At 35.4% G+C, this 19,069-nt stretch overlaps 2 protein-coding genes across 6 annotated transcripts in view; one reads left to right on the forward strand and one right to left on the reverse strand.

Annotated features, from left to right (window-relative positions):
- Positions 1–19,069, reverse strand: part of CACNA2D3 (calcium voltage-gated channel auxiliary subunit alpha2delta 3) — a 468,281-nt gene that overhangs the window by 69,621 nt on the left and 379,591 nt on the right. The window lies entirely within an intron of this gene.
- On the forward strand, positions 1,305–10,204 carry LRTM1 (leucine rich repeats and transmembrane domains 1). The gene is made up of 3 exons (XM_013302802.3): positions 1,305–1,878; positions 3,299–3,895; positions 7,009–10,204. Exons 1-3 carry the CDS (start codon positions 1,851–1,853, stop codon positions 7,440–7,442), a joined length of 1,059 nt encoding a protein of 352 aa, XP_013158256.1. The 5' UTR covers positions 1,305–1,850; the 3' UTR covers positions 7,443–10,204.

Consider the following 19,069-nt stretch of genomic DNA (forward strand, 5'->3'; position numbering starts at 1 on the left):
AGAGACATTCTTTAAGCCATCTGTTAAATGGCACAAACTGCTGTGGTAGCCTGTAAGCCCACCTGGTCAGTAAACATTAGTTAAGAAGGAAAAGCTACTTTAAAAAGAAACCCTTTGAATTCATCAGCCCCAATAAAATTGTAGATACCAAAGACAATTTAAAAGTGTGAAAAAGTCTCATCATACCAGAAAACAATAACATAATAGCTAGTACCTCCTGCAGTATAATCAAAAGTCATGAGAAGGGCTATCATTGATACGAAGGATGAGTTACCGCAAGGACAGAGCACTATTCCTTTGGGTATCTTGACTGGTGTTGGAAACAATTCAGCAAAGCATACAATATTAACAGTCACAGCGCTCTTCTGCGACTGAGGGTGGCAGAGGTCTAAACACAGACTGCCAGTAACCTAAAGGTAGCTATGGAGAAAGTGGGGTTACTTTCTTCACAAGGATGCATGGCAACAGAACAAGGGGTGATGGGCACAAGTTACTTCAAGAAAAACTCTGTCTGGATACAAGACAAAATTATTAATGCTGAGAGCAGTTACACATTGGACTAGGTTGCCCAGAGAAGTGATGGAATCTCTCTTGCTGAAGATATCCAGGTCTCAGCTTGACAGGACCTTGGATAACCTCGTGTAAGACCCTGCTTTCAACAACAGTTTAGATCTCATGATATCACTTTTCTATGATTCCCTCCACAGCACTGCCTACAGTACATACATTTTGCCCTAGAAAGTGAACTTTGTATGATCTTTTCAAAAGCACCTAAAAGCAGAATCTGAACCCAAGAAAGCTGTATTACATACAAGAACAGATGTGAAAGCTTTTGATTGCACAACTTCCCTCTCCATAGGACAGATAACAGATGGAGTGACCATATGGCCTTGAAAGACGCTATTATATACCAGAGCTCTCATTCCTTTAAACACCTTTGAGTTCTGTCATAGTCACAAGTCATTCATCCTTTTATTATTGTAGGGGGTACAGTGTGAATGAGTTATACTGAAGAAGTAACAAAGAGGTAAGGCAAGGTACCACATGAACTCTTGAAGTACAATTTTAATATAATCTGCCATTTCTTTCCAATATCTTTGAAAATAAATGAATTTGCTCAGTGTTCTTGGTGACCATACCAGTATGTATGTCATTTTTATGGAAGAAGCCACCAGTCCTGTGTTCCCATGCAAGAAAATCCTGTCAGTACAACTAATGCATGTCAGATGAATAAGCTTAGAAGAGCAAATGAGTGCACTGTCAAAACCATGTCATCAACCCACTTGCCCATTTGTAGTGATATTATGCACTCCACCGCCTCCGGTCACAGCCCAGGATAATCAGAATCCATGCTCAGAGTCATCTGATCTTGCAAAAATTAACGCAGCATAGCTAATAATCCACCAGAATTCAGAAACCGTAGTGGATTTTAAAAGGCAGCTTTATTTTTGTGCCTTGCATTTGAGGCAGATTAAATAAATTGAAAAGGCAAGGCTATCAGGCCATTATTTGTATTTTACAGCTGTCCAGTTAGAGCTGACAGACCCTCTTTGCGTGGCCTGTTGACTGATTAAGAGGCACAGTAAGTCTCTGGGAATCATAAATGAACAGGGTGGAGAGAGGAGAGATTGTTTTAGAGAAAAAAAAATCAAAGGCTGATGGAGTAACTCACTAGAAATAGTTGCACTTCTAGACACGACAAAGATTATCAAAAAAACTAACAAAGAAAAAAAAATATCCCCCAAACCACAGAAAGGAAACTAGATGACCACATTACAATTTTGACGTGGGAATCAGAACAGTGTTTGTTACTGTTCTACATCAAAAAACTGGACTGAATCTTCTTCAAGATGAAGAATAAGCAAAGCAGAATGAAAGGTAAGATATTGAAGTTTCAGATTAATGATGATATCTTTCTGTTCTCTAAGTATTTCCTTGCCAAGCAGTATTTATTTTAACTCCACATTGGAAGCTGAGTCTCAATTGCTGAAGCCAATTGTTGCAGAACAATATAATGAACTGAAAGTATTGCTTACCTTGCTTGCAAGAATGCTGAATTCTTACAAGTGAATTCTACAGTGTAGAATTCAATATTGCAGAAGATTATGTATAATTTTAATATAAATACAACCTCATTTTTGAGTGAAAATTAATGAGTAATTTGTGACAAACTGTAGTCTAAAAATAAAACTTTCATTTACATTCATCATATTTGGTTATAATCATACACTGTTACCCCTTTAATATGGTATTCCCTGTTACTAATTAATATTTAATCTCTGTAAGTCAATAAGCAGTACGTCCTTTAGTTTCTAAAGGTTTCAAATAGTAACTAGCTAGAATGTTTTTCATTTTGAAATAGTGAATAATAAAAATTATTTGAGGCTTCTCAAAAACAACGTTACAAAAGGATTTATCATTCTAACTCTCAAAGAAAATCTGGTTATTCAACATCATCTGATTATTATTTTGTTTTAATTTCATGCTAAGCATACGAATATAGCTTTAGGTGGCAACTTGTTTTCACAGGAAGATCATTACCAGGATATGAAAGGTAAAAACTATCATTTTTTTCAGTTAAAACTGGCCTGAACTCAGGGAGCAGAAGTTAATTATAAATACTAAATATTACTATGTACTCTTGTCAGCTCATTTACCTTTTTAACACCTTCTTGACAAATGCTTGCTGGTTGTGTAGAAACTTGTATCTATGGGAAGTACAGCTGGCATTTAGATAAGGGAATTAAAGCAGAAGCATAAAGATAGATATTTTAAAGAACAAACTTACAGAATCTAGATTGTTGAAGTACTGTTAACTGTTTCAATATTGATGTCTTTGAGGCTTGTTATTCTTTCAATTGCACATTAACTTAATTCTTTTTGGGTAGTACAGTTAGTAAAAACACAAGAAAAATAAATGTTCTACTAGAAATTCTTCTGACACAAGATGTCTCGAAGTTGTTACTACCACAGAAAAAGAAACATTCCAATTTAATGAGTTTAGAAACTTTGTTGCATTCACATCAAACATCACTGCTTTGCTGATGACAAATCCTCCTGAAAACCATTTGTACTTAAGATAAAGCCATGGGAAGTACATTTTAAGGCCATGGAAGCGCTAACTTCATTCAGCATTGTAAGAGTACAATACGGTCTGTAATTGACTAATTGTAAGAGAAATTAATTCTTTATGCCATCTACATTAATGTTTATTACAGAGCTGTATATCCATTGCCCATGTATATTGCCAAAAGACAAACATTTGAAACTAATTTTAAATCTTTCACTTGTGATACAGGTAACTGGCTTTTGGGTTTGAGTGTCATCCTGTTAATAGGTGGAGTTCATGGATGTCCTGACAAATGCCTATGCTATACAGCTTCAAAGACTGCAGATTGCAAGAATAGAGGATTTACTGACATTCCTGCCCACTTACCTCCTGGAATACAGATACTACAGTTGCAGAATAACCGTATTTGGAGAATCAACCAAAATGCATTCACTGGAACACCGTTGCTAAAAATCTTAGACTTGTCTAATAATTCTCTTTCCAGTTTAGCACCAGGTGCTTTCCAAAAATTAAGATATCTACAGGTTCTAAACCTAACCAGAAATTTGATTCATTATATAGAAAACAAGACTTTCAGTTTCCTCCCGCACCTGAAAGAACTGGACTTGTCATCCAATAGCATTATACGTTTGCCTGAGACCTTTGGAAACAGCACAGGGAATATAACATTGCTGTCTGTGAAGCATAACAAACTTCAGAAAATGGAAAGAGTTCTGCTGGAGTCACTTCCAAACTTGAAAGTGGTTCTTTTCAAAGATAATCCCTGGCAATGTAATTGTAATGTCTTTGGCCTGAAACTGTGGCTGGAAAGCTTCTTATACAGAGGTAAGGAATTCGTCTCATTACATACAGTGCACATGAGAACACTTAACCAGCATCTAACTAATCTTCACTACTATGGCTTAACAATTTACTCCACACCTTAGATGGTCCCCTCAAATAAGCAAACTGAAATGTATTCTCATGCATAAATCAGAATACAGGTGCTTTCATAGATACAGGTGGCAAACCAGAATCTCAGAGGAACTTTATATTAGCACAAAGAGAAAGAATACACACACAATCATATAGTATGTACAGATACATTCTGGAAACATGTGTAATGTGTGCATGCATATATATCCATCTGTACATATATAGATATATATTTATCCATATCTACATATATATATAAAACAAGCATACTTGTGCACATACACTTGCTTTAATTCTACCAATGTATTTTTGTTAGAAACTAACCTACTGTTTAAAAGCTTTTTACCTGATGTATAAGGGTAAACATTGAGACAGATGCTAATACAGATTTAACTTCAGAGAACTCTGTGCAACCTGCTCCTGGTGAAGCTGCTTTAGCTGGGGGTTGGACTAGATGATCTCCAGAGGTCCCTTCCAACTCTGACCCTTCTGTAACTTAGGATTCTAATTCCTCTATAAGTTATTGCTTAGTAGCTCTTTAATATTTTAAGAATACTTTACCTAACAATGTATGTTACACCTTGTACAAGTTTAATCATGCCTAGTATTGCTTCCTAATTTGTTAACCAGAAAAGGTACTAAATTCATGAAGAATTTCCTACCAGAAATGTATAATGCCATCACATGGGGAAAAGTGAATTTTATAAATAAAAGAAGCCTCATATTTTGGTCACATTTTTTTGTGACTTTTAAATATGTTCACGTGTTATGTTGTAGAAAAGAGATTATGATTTAATTCTAAAGGAATCAAGTATTAAAAGAAATTAATTTATTTCACCCAGGAGGTATATTCAGACTCAGAATGTGATTGCATGTGAACTCTTGCATGTGATCAAATTACTGATTACCTACCTGTACACAGCAGTGGCATGGAGCACATTGCAACACAGCGTATGTGAAGATGGTCCATGTTGCCTGTGACTGAAGGACCGCCGTTTTCTGATAGGCATCAGAACTCTACACGCCTGCTGGAAAAGCGCTCTGGCTATGCAGGGACACAATTAATACAGGAATAGTCTCTGGGTGAGGTAAAGCCACTGCCAGAAGCAAGCTTTTAGAAAGGACAAAAGGCTAAACTCTTCTCAGGGTTAAAAATTATTAATATTTTGGATTGGTAAAACATTACATTATCCCAAGGCTTTAGTTGTATTATGTTGGAACTATTCCCTACAACAAATTTCAGCAGGAGTTCCAACTTTGCAGAAGAATGTAATGATCCAAGATAAACATATCAGGTTATCTTAATTACTCTGCCAGCAGCATAAGTATTGTAACTTCTTTCCAAAACCAATATTGTTTACAAATTCACTGATGCCCTACCATCTTTCTGAACATTGCACAGATTAATTAAATGAAGTGATACGGAATTTACAAATTCATTTTAGCAACACTTTTTAAAGGAAGCCCAAGTACTATGTTCTCTTATACATTTATATTTCCCTGAAATTACTTGTGTGTCACATGAAGAAAAGTCAGTTACATTGCACATAGATCTTTCTCATTACATGTATTTTATACTTGCAACAAAATAGTACTGTAGCTCTACAGATAATTCTCGCAAGTCCTAAAAAAATCTTGCTAGAGATTCAACATTGTTTGCATTTAAAACTATTGTCTATTGTGTCCAATATAACTCTGAAAGTTTTCAGTATTTTTAGCTGAATCCAGCTCAGGCAGTTGCCATTTAATGCACACTCAAAACCAATTACAGAGAGTGCTTCAGTTCAGGTGGGACTCCAGTCTTTTATTCCACGCACACACATTTAGTTAGTTAAAACCATAAAAGGATCACAGTGGCAGGATCTGGAGTTTTATCTATAACTACATTCAAACGAACACGTTGGAGGTGTCTGGAACCATGCTTTGGGGTTGGCTCTTAAAGACAAAGAGACAAGCTGCTCTGCTCAGAACTGTCCTGGAATTCCATCAGTATTTGTGGAGCAGTCTCCTGATGTCAGTTTGGGTCCATCTGTGTTCATTAGTTTCACAGACAAAGTCTTTTCAGGATGCAAATTTCTATGCCTGGCTTTAGCTGAAAGGTGGATTATATTGGATGGAGATGAAGAATAAAATTCAGACAATATGATTAGTTAAATTTTTAAAATTAATAAACATTGGTTTTGGCCTTGTTGCCTCTTAGACACACTACACCCCTAAGGCTGTGGCGTATGGCCTAATTAGAAAGCTGAAGGCTACACTTGGTGTGCTTCTAAATGCTGAGGAACAATTGCATGGTTTACCAGGACTGAGGCTTCCTACTTCACTTACTGTTAAACTAAAAACATTCTCTGGGAGAGAGCAGAAGCTGGCTCTAAAAAAATCATGAAATTTACCATTTGAGCAGGGTAACAGACTGATTAACCTTAACTCCTTTAGATGTCTGTAGATTTTCTTACCATCAGCCTTGCTTCAAAAATTTGCTCATGTATACATACAACCTCATGAACTTTCTTCTTTGCCTCATTACAGTTAGCGTATGATGTCAGAACGATGACTTTTTCATGGAATATTTCAGTCAGTTGGGAAATCTTTACTGAGTCTATTTTTTTTCCATTTCTCTCTATAAAAAGAAGTAGTGGTATGAATTTGAATGGAATGAATTTACTGTTAACAATACCTCTTTGTTCTCACCTGTGACTTAGTTCTTATTTTTATACCACTGTTTTTTGCTTGTACATCCACAAAACCATAGGTAACAATTTCTGATTAATTTCTTCTTGCAAATACTCTTTTATATGAGTGTTAAAGTGTAATCCCCCCATTGATCTAACTGGGAAAAGATCTTAAAGATATAATTATAAATCTTTAAAAGTATAAAGTCAAAGGTGACAATAAATTTACTTCAGGTTTTTGTTAATTTTACATGAAGATAATTCAGAAACTACCAAATCTTAAGATGATAATTCTCTTGTGGTTTTTTGGTTTTTTGTTTTGTTTTGTTTTGTTTTTTTTTTTTCCCCCAGGAGGAATAAGTGATGGCATTATCTGCTCATCACCAGGGATCAGGAAGGGAAAGGACCTCCTCAAAGTTCCCTATGAGCTGTTTGGGGCATGCCCTTTAATGACAGCTCACGTTCATCGGGCTAGCATCCACCACCACAGCTTTGAGCACAGAAGTTCCCCGAAGCACGCTCATCACAACGAATACGGAGAAAACAGCCGCTCCAACTGTGAACCCAAACCAAAGCCCAGGCCTGTTAGTTTGCGCCATGCAATCGCCACTGTAGTAATAACTGGAGTTATCTGTGGGATTGTGTGTCTGATGATGTTGGCAGCTGCTGTTTATGGTTGTGCCTATGCTGCAATTACTGCTAAATATCACAGAGAACATTTGGCCCCGGTCAGACAGCATGGGACTCCTGAGGAAAAAGAGCCATTTGGTAGTTCCTTGGCTTGAATTACTTCTGTCTTTGGCTTCTTGAAAATAAAGCCCTCACTTCTGTTATAAAGCCTGGAACCACATTAGGATTGATTTAATAGCAGTCACTCCTTTTGTGTGTTTGTTTGTCTTCTTTTTCAGATTTTTTTTTTTAATGTAAACTTATATATTCTTTGGAATATATATTAAGACTTTATGTAGAAGAATGTAAGTTTGTCTATATTTTGTGTAAGTAAATTCTGAAGCTGCTATTTAAGGCTGTTTGAGAGAATGAAATCTTGATGTAGCCACTTTAAAATATTCCATTCTCCGTTACAAACTGTCAATGTAATATTAGCACAGTGTATGAGTTATGCTGCAGCTACAGTCAGTAGCCAACATGAGTGAACCTTCTGCAAAGCAAAATACAAAATAGCTACAAATGACTGACCATATTTTAAGATCTCAGAATACCTGGTATATATCCCAAAATACAGGTCACAATCACTTTTAGAACCTGCCAGTCTACACACTGCCAGTGATAAATATGTCAAAACCATTTCCAAATACATTTTTTGACCTTCCAATCTGCCCTAGAAGACAAGAATTAAACATCACTGTTATTTAACTTAGAAAATAGGAAGTACCTTGTTAATTATCAAATATAATTTTTAAATTACTTAGTAGGGAAGAAGGAAGCGAGTTGAGAAAATACTGAAGAAAGAAGAAATGCTACATTATTTCAGATACAAGAACTGAGACCAGCACATACAGCATATATGAAGAGACACTACCTGTTATCCTGCTGGCACACATGCTTGCTACAGACATTTCTGAAGCTTCTTATTCCCAAATCCACACACAAGTGTTCTGTTTTGCAAACATCATGACTGCAGATGCAGCTGCCATCATAGTGCTGCCCTTCAGTACGGAGCACAATAGTTGCATGTTCACAAATTCTGTCCCACAGAGAGAACATGCAGCTGGACTCAAGGGTCCACCCTAACTGTCTGCAGAGCAGTTTTGCCATCAAACCATTTGAGTAATATGAGTTCAGAACAGAAAGAATATTTCAAATGTGCAGAATTTTTTTTTTAATAATTCATAGAAATTATTTTAAGGCAACCAACAGAGGTCAGCAACTCCATCTACCTTTTCTAAGACCAGATAAAATACATTTAGGTGATATGTGAGAGCTGTCAAATGTGTTTTCTTAATCTTTCCAGTCACAGGGTTAAAGACCTATCTTGGTAGTTAATACAGAAATCAACAATGATTATAATTTAAGAGCTTTTCTGAGCATCTATCCTAAAGCTTTGGTAAAAATCTTGCCAGTTAATTCCATTGAGCAGAAGACTTAAGGAGAAGGGCTGGGTAACAGTCTGCAATAAGGGCAAAAGGAGGCTGTGTTGTGGCATTTGGAGACCTCCCCTCTCCTTCCAACAGATGGATTCCAAGATCAAGTTCTGTAGCTATTCTAATAACAGCCTCAACTGAGTAATAGGCTATATGGCAGGAGTCATATAACCCTTGCTCTTATCTACTTAGTAATAATTGCAACCTAAATATTAAAGCTCATTCCTGCAGCTGCAGTTACTTTCATGTCCAGAGAAAATTAAGCATCTCAGTCTTAATCTAAATCTAGCAGACATTGAAAACAATCAATTACTGTCTGTCTTTTTTTTTTTTTTTAACTGCTAAATACTTCATATTATTATTAGACTCTGTTCATTCTTCTCTGTCCCGAACTAAATAAACCAAGCTGTTTCAAATTTTCCTGAAAGAAGGCCACACTCTCCAAACTTTATTTTTACCTCCTGCATTCCCTGGAACATTTTCAGTTCTTCTACATTTTGTTTAAAATATGGTACCCTAGACTGGGCACATTACTTCTGCTGAGACATCATTGTAACAGAATTTTTAGAATATTTATACTCAGGCTCTTTAAATCTGATCTCTTGATGATGTAGCTCACAAGCAAGTTTGCTTTTTTTTTCCTTTTAAAGATTCAGTAAAGCTTAATGAATAATTATTTTCAGAGCTAAGTCATCTGAGTGTGTAGATTTACATCTTCTAGTCTTTTATCTATTTATTGCAATAATATTTTACAAAGCAAAACATAGTTTTTCAGATAGAGAAGACTAAAGTAATACAGGATAGGATCTTATTGCCCATGGGCCAAAAAAAATTGACACGACAAATCAGTGCTTTTCTATGGTGACAACCTAAAATAAGCACACTTGTGCTCAAACTGCAGATCCTAAGATAAAAGCTAATAAACCTCTGACCTCCAGAGAGATTTCACCCACAGTGTTTCTAATAGGCTCAGATACAGCAATGCTGCTTCTACCACAAATAAGTTTACACTTCTGATATCTTCAAGCAAAGGAAAAACAAGAACTGACTTGGTAATTCCTAGTCAGGAATAACCAGAACACCTTCCTAGTCATTAAAAAACAATCCTATCAACAAAACCCTTTCAGCCTTTTCTGACTGTAAAACCAATTTTTAAAAAGAGAGAGAGAGGAAAGAGGTGAGGAAGAGGCAATGAAGGGCACAACAACATTTAAAGAAACTCTTTCCAAGTCATATTTAAGATGTTTTGGGGATTTTCATGCACACATAAGGCTATAAATTGATATGGAGTTCTGCCAGAAAGCAAATATTTCATATTTTCATTAGTTCACTCTGCTATGGGAGCAGAGCAAGCCTACCCATGCAGAATCTGATTTATACTTTCTAACTTCCTGTTTGCTAAAGAAAGGGGAAAAAATACAAGAAAAACCACCAAAACAATAAAAAAACCCCAAACAAAACAAAACAAAAAACCCCCATAAAACAGAGATAATTTTCTTGTAAGTTTTATAAGATTATATATAACATTTACAAATGTTTTTAAATTAATGAATTTGAGTTATTTTCCTTGATAAGCTAATAGCAGACATTCAACACAGAAGTATTGATTCAATGCTTAAATAATTAATGCAAAATTATTTCTTTTTCTGTAGAGGAAACAGAATGTTCAGCTACTGAAAAATAGAGATAAAAGGCACAATTTATGGTCCATAACAATTATTAACTACAAGTATAAGACTGGATCTAGGGATTCCCCACAGAACTGCCCTTAATTTGTAAAGCTTAGCAATGGACATCTGCCGCTGAAATAAGTTGTCTGCACAGATTTATTTTTCAGATAAAGGTTCCTGAGAAAGATCTGTTGTTTTTCCAGCAATCTCATGAGAGGTATTATAGTGAGCACAGTATTTTTTTCTAATCTTTGCAAAAAACACTCTTCCCCCCAAAGTCAACAAAATATCAGGACATGCTACTCTGCAATGTTTTTAAAAATACAGAGAAAGGACACATATCGTTGTGTTCCTGTCTTTCATGTAGAGGCTCACCGTATTACTCTGTTTCAGAAAAAGAGGTTTTCTAAAATTTCAATTTAAAACAGAGCTTAAAAACTACAATATGCCGATGTTCCTTACAGAAAATGTCCTCAGTATCCATATTGAAGAAACAAAGCTTAAACTGAAACATACTTGCTTGCCATATGTGTCTTTCCATCCAGAGCTTGCAAAGAGTCAACCAAAATTCAGCTGCATTACTCACTAGTGATACAATGTCCCAAAAAAATCAGGGTCTCTCTTCTTGAATATCAAAGTACAACATTTAGTGACATTATACGTAGCTTATCTTTATCTATCATTAACAACATTAACAAAAAATACTGTTGCCTACTAATAACCATTTATCTTTACTGGCCGGAAGACAAAGACTCACAGGCTTTAGTTAAGCATCCAGAAAGCATGCCTACTTTTACAACTTTATCTTTGAACTTGGCTGAAAGTGGCATAGTAATAATTATCATAAGAGAGTTTTGGTACTTCCTGGGTTTATACGACCTGAAACGTGACTGTATGCTCCCCAGATGACAGAGGCAGTAACATCAATCAGCTGGATGTGGCAGTAAACCACAACAGTGGAGAAGTAGGAATTAGAAACCCATAATAAACAAACCACTGACTACATACTTCATAACTGCCTTCAATAAAAGCTCTTACTGATTACAGAGGGATCCCCCAATGTTTTAGGGCTACATACACTGTGCGTTGGGCTTTTTGCATAAGGCTGCCATCCTCATTTCAAAACACAACAAACATATGAGAAAACACTTAATAGTTGGACATACACTCTGGTGGGGGTGGGGGTGGAAATAAATTACTTAATCCACAGTATTTAAACTGGTATTAATGTATTCATATACTATGTAATTGCAGCTTCATTCTTGCACAGCATTATTTGAAGCTTTCAACAGGACCTGACAGCTAATCTGCTGCCTTGTTCTGTAATAAGGGATTTATTTTGCTAGCAGCAGAATTATTTAGCTAAATGCCCTGAGAATCGGATTGCTAGTAGATCACAAGGATCTTCCTCCTACCCAAATAATGTAGTACGCAAACCCAATGAACCCAACAAAAATTCCCAACAGCAAACCAGAAGCAAAAAGCAGAATTGTCCATGCAATTTACGATACATATTAATAATATACATGCTGGGATACTGTTCTAATTCACCTATCAGAGCCCCAGATTCTCTGAGAACAAGTGGTGAGGAAAGACCAAGAATTATATAAACAGGGGTTAAACTCTCAAGCCAACACCAGCAGAGAACGATCTTAAGAAGCCCAGTTATTCATTTATTCCACACACTAATTCTGTATGGCAAAACGAATTGAGAACAAATAAAAATTAATACAAATATGTGAATATGCCATCTAACTTCAGATTCCCCGTTGAGCCAATGGAGAGAGGCAGGGGTTTACCACATGCTCTGAAGTATTCTCTGGAGGACCTTACCCCTCTCCATGCATTACCTACAAACCATGTTTCCGAAGTCACAGCTCCTAACCCAAGTCTGTGAGTTGTTCAATATCAGACTGTACAAATACACATTTTTATTTCCCTGAAAACATTAGTCTATATACTAGTATTAGATTTATGAATACGAAGATAACGTTCAAAATGAACAGGAAAGTGGAAAAACGTAAACTAGTAGTTTTCCACCAAAGCACGAAAAGCATTTTGAGGGATTTACTACATGCTACTGCTGAATATAATCTTCTGTGGCTTATAATGTGGAGTAAAGATTAGGTAAATCACTGTCTTGCCTGACAAGGAAAACATCTATTTAAGAACGCTTCAAAAATTTGGTTGGTGTGTCATTATGATGGCATATTCATTTTCCCTTAGGCCTTCATACTAAAATGCAATTTTATAGATGGATTCATACATTTTAAGGACTGTGAATGACACTGACATTTGCTTGAATATTTTTTAATAATATAGCAATACCAAAGCAATACATGTGAGAAAAAAGGGTGGAAAAAAGTATAAGTGCAGAACAGATGTATTTACTCTATGTGCCATTGCAACAATAGCAGATTTAACATTTACTGTATCTGCCACTCCTAGAAATATCAGTACTTCAAGCCACTTTTGATTAAATTATTGGGATGCACTTTTTCAAAGCATGTTCTGGGAGCTTATTCAAAGAGAGATGTGCATGCAAACTTCATTTGAATTCACTCAAAAAAACCCTGAATGGAGCGCTGAAGTTGCATATATCTAACTATTAACACATCAAAAAGGGGAAAAAGGGAATGAAGAACAACAATTTAGTGTTGCAAAGGGATTTATTTTCAGTTACAATGTGCAAATTTTCCTCCACAAAATTATAAAATAATCTTCCTTACTTACAGCCAGATCACCGGAAGCCTCAGTTACTGGAAAACTGGTATATTTACAAATTTTCCTTTCAAATTGCTGTCCTGTAGAGGCTGATTCAAACAGGAAGATTAAAAAAAGCTGAAGTGTGACCCGCCTCAATCTGACATATTTGTATTTTAAAAACAATATGAGATTGTAGGTCTTTCCTGTTTTCAAGGCACAGTTTGAAATATCTTAAACAGCAGGATCATCAGGTCACTTTCCTCTGGCCAGAATAGAGGCATTCAAAATTGCATGCCATTTTTAAAAAATTACTGATGAAGTGAAATCTTTACCATATCTTCTTTAGCTTATGGATGGGAAACAAAAAAGAGAATCTAAATCTTCAAATTGTGTCATTCAACATACCTGGGGTACTTTTAGCATCTTGACTAGCAATATTTAACACTGAATAACTGAATTTATTTTTATATTAATGTTTGTTCTTATAGCTATATAAAAAAGAGAACAACGAAGGTGATAGATGATGACACTTGTAAAAAATCTCTATCTCTCACCAGGGATTAGAGAAAAAAAAACAACAAACTTGTATATGGGCTGGTTATAAAAACAACAGACCAGCTTTGAAAAGTTAAACGCTGGAAAGATAGAAGATCGTGGGCTTTGCTTGGGACAATTTGTTTGCCAGTATAAAACGACATTCCTTGTTTGGATAGTGAGGATGTTTGGTAAAAGCACTTAAGATCAAAAAATCAAACTGTCAGTGAACGAGAGAGGGTTAGACTGCCTTTTCTTCAGGGTCAGTAACACTTCCTACATATGATTACAAAGGCCTGGTTATTATGTTTTAGATACATATTTTAGTGTATATTTAAAGATAGATATATATAATATAACACTAAGCATGATCTACTGTTTTTTGCAGAAATCAGTAGTAGGTGTTTCTTTTATTCTGCTAAGCCATATGGACACGTTTCTTTCCAAGAAATCTCTTATGTGATAAATTACTTCTTTTAGTCTCGCAGCATTACCGTGTAGCAGAGAGGAGGGAGTAACCTAACACTTACCATGCCCTTATGTTACAACACCATCTACTATGGAATTAAATGCATCTGCCATGCATTTAAGGACAGATTCCCTGGAACCTTCTGTGTAACATACCTATTATAAAGACAAGATACTATATAAAGATATGAATCATCAGTAGTAGAAAATATCTCCATTTTGGTTTCGGTTTGGGTTTTTTTCAGCTTTTACTGCTTGGCAGCAGAAGATAGTGACTCTGAGAAAAATCTGGCCGTCCTTAATCATTCTGAAATTGACAGTAAATCTATTCTTTTGAAAGGACTACATAGAAAGTATAACTATTATTCAACATATTCATGAATGGTAGACTCTGACCCTTATGGGTCTAGTATTCTCAGAAGAGCTATAGACTTTTTGATAACCTTTGCCACAGGAGGTTATGAGAATGGCTGATCTTCAGGCCACCTGTATCAGGAATGCTTAACACAGAAGAAAAACAAAAACACCAATCAAGAAGCTTGCAATTGTGCAGGAAAACAGGGTTCCTTCTGCACTGATTTTTCTCTTCTGTCTAAACAGGAATTATTGCAATTGTTCTTTTTATGTAGCAGCAGAAAAGAATGAGTCAGGGTAGATTGACAGAGCTATGGTAATGCTTGAATGCACATCCCAGGCAATCACTCTTCTTTGATAGAAAATGACTGTAAAGATGCCTGTACACAAGAACAACATGGATTTCTTTTCTTTCCACCATTACACTGAATACAAGCAATCTTCAGATTACTGGAGTACTTTAATTTCTCTCTAATTTAGCTATACTGAGCTTCTGTTAATCTACTAGTCCAGTTAAGTTCACACAGAGCAACAAGGTCTTGCTTCTTTTCAGAAACTACTGGTCTGGCTGTATTGGTAAAGCTTTTAATGTTTTTAAAATGAACAAATTAAAATATTCCTTGGTTTTGATTAAGACCCCACAGAAAAGCATGTGTGCAGGGAGGACTCATTTCGTGTTTTCTATATCCTCATTTCAACTATGATAAATAGGAAGTCCAGTACAAAACTGATAATATATAAAATATTTTGGAAGAAAATATATACAAAACTGCTTTAGGTATTTCTTCCTCCTACTTTGGTACCATAGAAGCAAAACTTCTTTGTATTTTGCATTTTTTATTGATACATGGCAATATTAATGAAAAAAAACAAACCTATTATTTCTATCTGGGTGTTACAGAACTAATAATTTTAAACCAGTTTCTACTGCAACATTTCCAGCATGGAAAGAACATGCTGATGACATTCAAACTAGGTTTCAGAGTTGTACCATTTTTTTATATGCTTGTTTTCCAGATCTATGTACATAGGTCCTTTGCAACTGACAGCATAACCATTTGCTAAAATGAAAAGACTGTGATATAAAGACACTGAGTAATCTCAGTAATCTTTACGATGACTCATATTCACATGGTATCATACTGCCATTCTATGTCCTGAAATGGAGGCACATTTAATGGGTTTTCTGTGAAAAATTTGCATGCCTCTCTACAACATGGATGTGGTTTCAGAATAAAGAGAAAACAATATTTATTTATTTATTTTTAACCTTGGAAAAGGCTTCCCAGAATGGGTGTGCCCTCTTCATCTGTGGAGATATTCAAGACCTGACTGGACACTTCTGGATAACCTACTCAAGCTCAAGATTCTGCTCAAGGTCTAGCCCACTGGTATTGGACTAGATGACCTCGAGGTCAATTACAGCCTCAGCCATTGATGTATATAACTAGTCTGCACAAAAATAGGCACAAAAGAATTAAGGAAAATTTGTACTTAAACTTTTAAGCAGCCTTGTATTAAACAAAAATGGACTATTTCTTCTCATCTTGTTCAAACTCTAAATTTCAAATGACTATGAGACTAAAGACTATGCCTGTGTATGATTTAGTCCTTCATTCTTCTCACTAGGTGTCCAGAGCTTTTTACTAAGCCCTGCTATGGACTTTTTCAGTAAGGCTTGAAATTCCAGCTTCTGCTTGTTCTATGAAGAAAAGTTAAGAACTCTTGATAATTTTCATCAGATACTTTCTTCAGTGTTCTTTAATACATTTTTGCCCTAAAAATACTATGTGAGATCTGTAATCTTTAATTAAATATCCCAAGGGGCTAATTTTCATGGGTTTTGTGAACAGCGATAGCCTCTTTCAACACAAAGGGCTTTTAAGGTCTTCTATTGTACTGTAGCTTTTGAGCTAAAATGCATCTATATGGAAGTACATATATGAAGGTTCAAGTACACACTATCTAAATCTCAAGAGAAACTTTTTTCAGTTTTTTAGAGCCTGCTTTACTCCGTGATGACTTCCATTTGCTTGCTTCTGTCCTCATCTCTTGCCTAGAACTGTCTAGGTGAGCAGTATCTTTAAAAATTAATTTTAAACAAAAGCATAATGATAAAACCATCACGTTTCCTCCAAAAAAAAAAAGGACATAAAAAGAAGTGTGTACATAAAATGTAGAAATCCTATGCTGCACTTACCCAGATGCCCTGACATTCATGGCTTGAAAGTAGAGATTCAAATAAAGGGCCTGAAATGAGTTCAGTCATCATGCAATACCAAAGAATACAAGACTGTAATGCTGAATTATATCAGCAGTTAGCATGAACTGTACTGCCTTTCACACGAGCATCAGAAGAGATGATTCGGTCTTACCTTGGCTCAATTTTTAATAGCTACGTTACTACCTGAATTCAGATATCCTATATTGACTGACTTCATCTTGGCCACCAAAAAGAATACTGATCTTACATGACTCTCCTAGTATTTCAAGACTAGAGTGATTCTACAATTTTTAGATCATATTGGGAAGAATAAAAAATAAAATTCCACCACCATCTTTTATTCTCCTTCACATTGTAATACAGACTGTTTGAAGAAACTTAACATTTCAGTGTAAATGTTATATAGGAGATGTGGTCATAGACAACACTAAGAAAAAGAAATTTCGAGCATAAATGTGTTTAAATCTAAAAAACCTCTGCATTCAGTACTTTTCTCGCTTTCTCTCCTGCAGATAAATAGATCTCTGTGTAGCCAGTAATAAATATGATGCTGCTACACTTACATATTACTTATTTCCTTCCACACTTTTTATAGAAATTTGCATTAATTTAAGAAAAAAAAACCCAAACAACCAAAAACTCCCAATTAAAAGAGGCAGGAGGGGAAAAAGAAAAGACTTTTTTTTTGTCAGTAAATAAACATACTGACAGTGAACTGGTTATTAGTAGGTACAGATGGTGAAACAGCAGCAGTGACACAAGTTCTCTATAGTATGTCTGGAGACTCATTGATTTTAGGATTTTCTACCTATATTAAAGAGTTTGAGTCTTCCCTACTTGCAATAAGCCTTAGTGTAGATTTGCTAAATCTACACTAAATTAGCTAAAAACAATAAAACAAACAAACAAAACAGAATTAAAAAAGGAAAAAAAAAACAAACGAACTTTTACAAAGAATAGAAAATAGAAGAGACTGCAGATTTTGTACTACAAGTTGGGTTTGTTCCTTTTCTTCCCCTTGTTGGCAGGTCTAATTCATGTTTCCATTTTATAACAATGTTCTAGTTTCCCTTTGCCAGTTTTAAACTCCTGGTGTGATCTGCAATGAAGAACATTCTGGCACAGCTTTATTTTCAGTTAAATCCTTCTAGGGAAAAGAGTGATTTTACATGAAACATGTATCCCATCCTGCTGCTTTCTGTAATCCACTCAGACCAAATAGGGATGAGGAATATTTACTTCACACAAATTAAAATGAGACACTTTAAAAAAATTTAACCTAGATGTAGGTATTTGAAAACGTTACCCATAATCCTACTTTAGTCTCCCAAGACTGGTTAATAAAATCTTCAGACTTCTCTCATTTACCACTGCTCAAGCTTCTGCCTCCGAATCCATTTTGCTTACAACAGAATATTGTCAACCTTATAGTAAAACCTAAAAATTAAACTAGATGCTGGGTGCATTGTTGAAACTTTTCTGATGGAAAAAGTAGGACTGACAGCTTGCATTAATGATCTCCAACTTAAAGAGGACAAAAATAATACATGTACTTTTTTGTCTCTGAATGGCTGCAGCTGAGTGATACTTTCATGGAAGACAGTTTGCACACATCCAAAAAGACCCACCCTCCACCCCCCAAAACCTCCATTAAAAAAAACCAAACACCAAACAAACAAAGCCCAACCAAATAAACTTGAAAACAGGCAACCATAAAAGTGAGAAGTGAAACTGTATTCAAAGCAAATTCTTTAAAATGCTTCATACTGAAAAATATCTAGTGCACACTTTACAGAAATAAAAGTAAAAAAAATCAGTGATGTGCTTCAGAATGTAAACACACTGCTTGTGTTTTTCATGGCATAACACATATATAGATATCATGGAAATCTTTGGTATTAAAAAGCTTTGAAGACCCTGTCTTTATTTTAGATAGAAAATCCAAGTAATTTTTAATTCAATATTAAACATAATTATTTGAGAAATGAAAGTGATATCTGCCTCTCTCTTTTACAATTACTACAAACAAATCCCCAAAGCTTGTTGACACAGTATTCGAGTTGGTTATGTGCAATAACTTCTTGAAGCCAACGCTATATTGCAAACACTAGTGAGGAAAGAATAAATTTTAGGAGGCCTATTAACTTTACACATTTTACATATGATGGTAAACTGCACAGTGAGCATTTTGTTAATGCCAAATGACAGAGCATTCTAGAAATAACATGTCAACCTTCTTCATTGTACAGTGAAAACTCAAAATTACATCTTCAGCAATTTGCAGATATCTAAATTTACATTAGTTAAGAAATGCTGTTTTAACAGGAGTATGAAGTCATAATTAGGATTTCCTG

The sequence above is a fragment of the Falco peregrinus genome, chromosome 5, assembly GCF_023634155.1.
Source record: "Falco peregrinus isolate bFalPer1 chromosome 5, bFalPer1.pri, whole genome shotgun sequence".
NCBI classification, from domain to species: domain Eukaryota; kingdom Metazoa; phylum Chordata; class Aves; order Falconiformes; family Falconidae; genus Falco; species Falco peregrinus.

What these genes read in the sequence shown, in the direction of transcription:
- LRTM1 (XM_013302802.3), top strand. Translation starts at nt 1,851, where the DNA reads ATGAAGAATAAGCAAAGCAGAATGAAAG. An exon ending in TAAGCAAAGCAGAATGAAAG is followed by an intron (nt 1,879 to 3,298) that starts GTAAGATATTGA and finishes CTTGTGATACAG; the next exon opens with GTAACTGGCTTTTGGGTTTG. An exon ending in GGAAAGCTTCTTATACAGAG is followed by an intron (nt 3,896 to 7,008) that starts GTAAGGAATTCG and finishes TTTTTCCCCCAG; the next exon opens with GAGGAATAAGTGATGGCATT.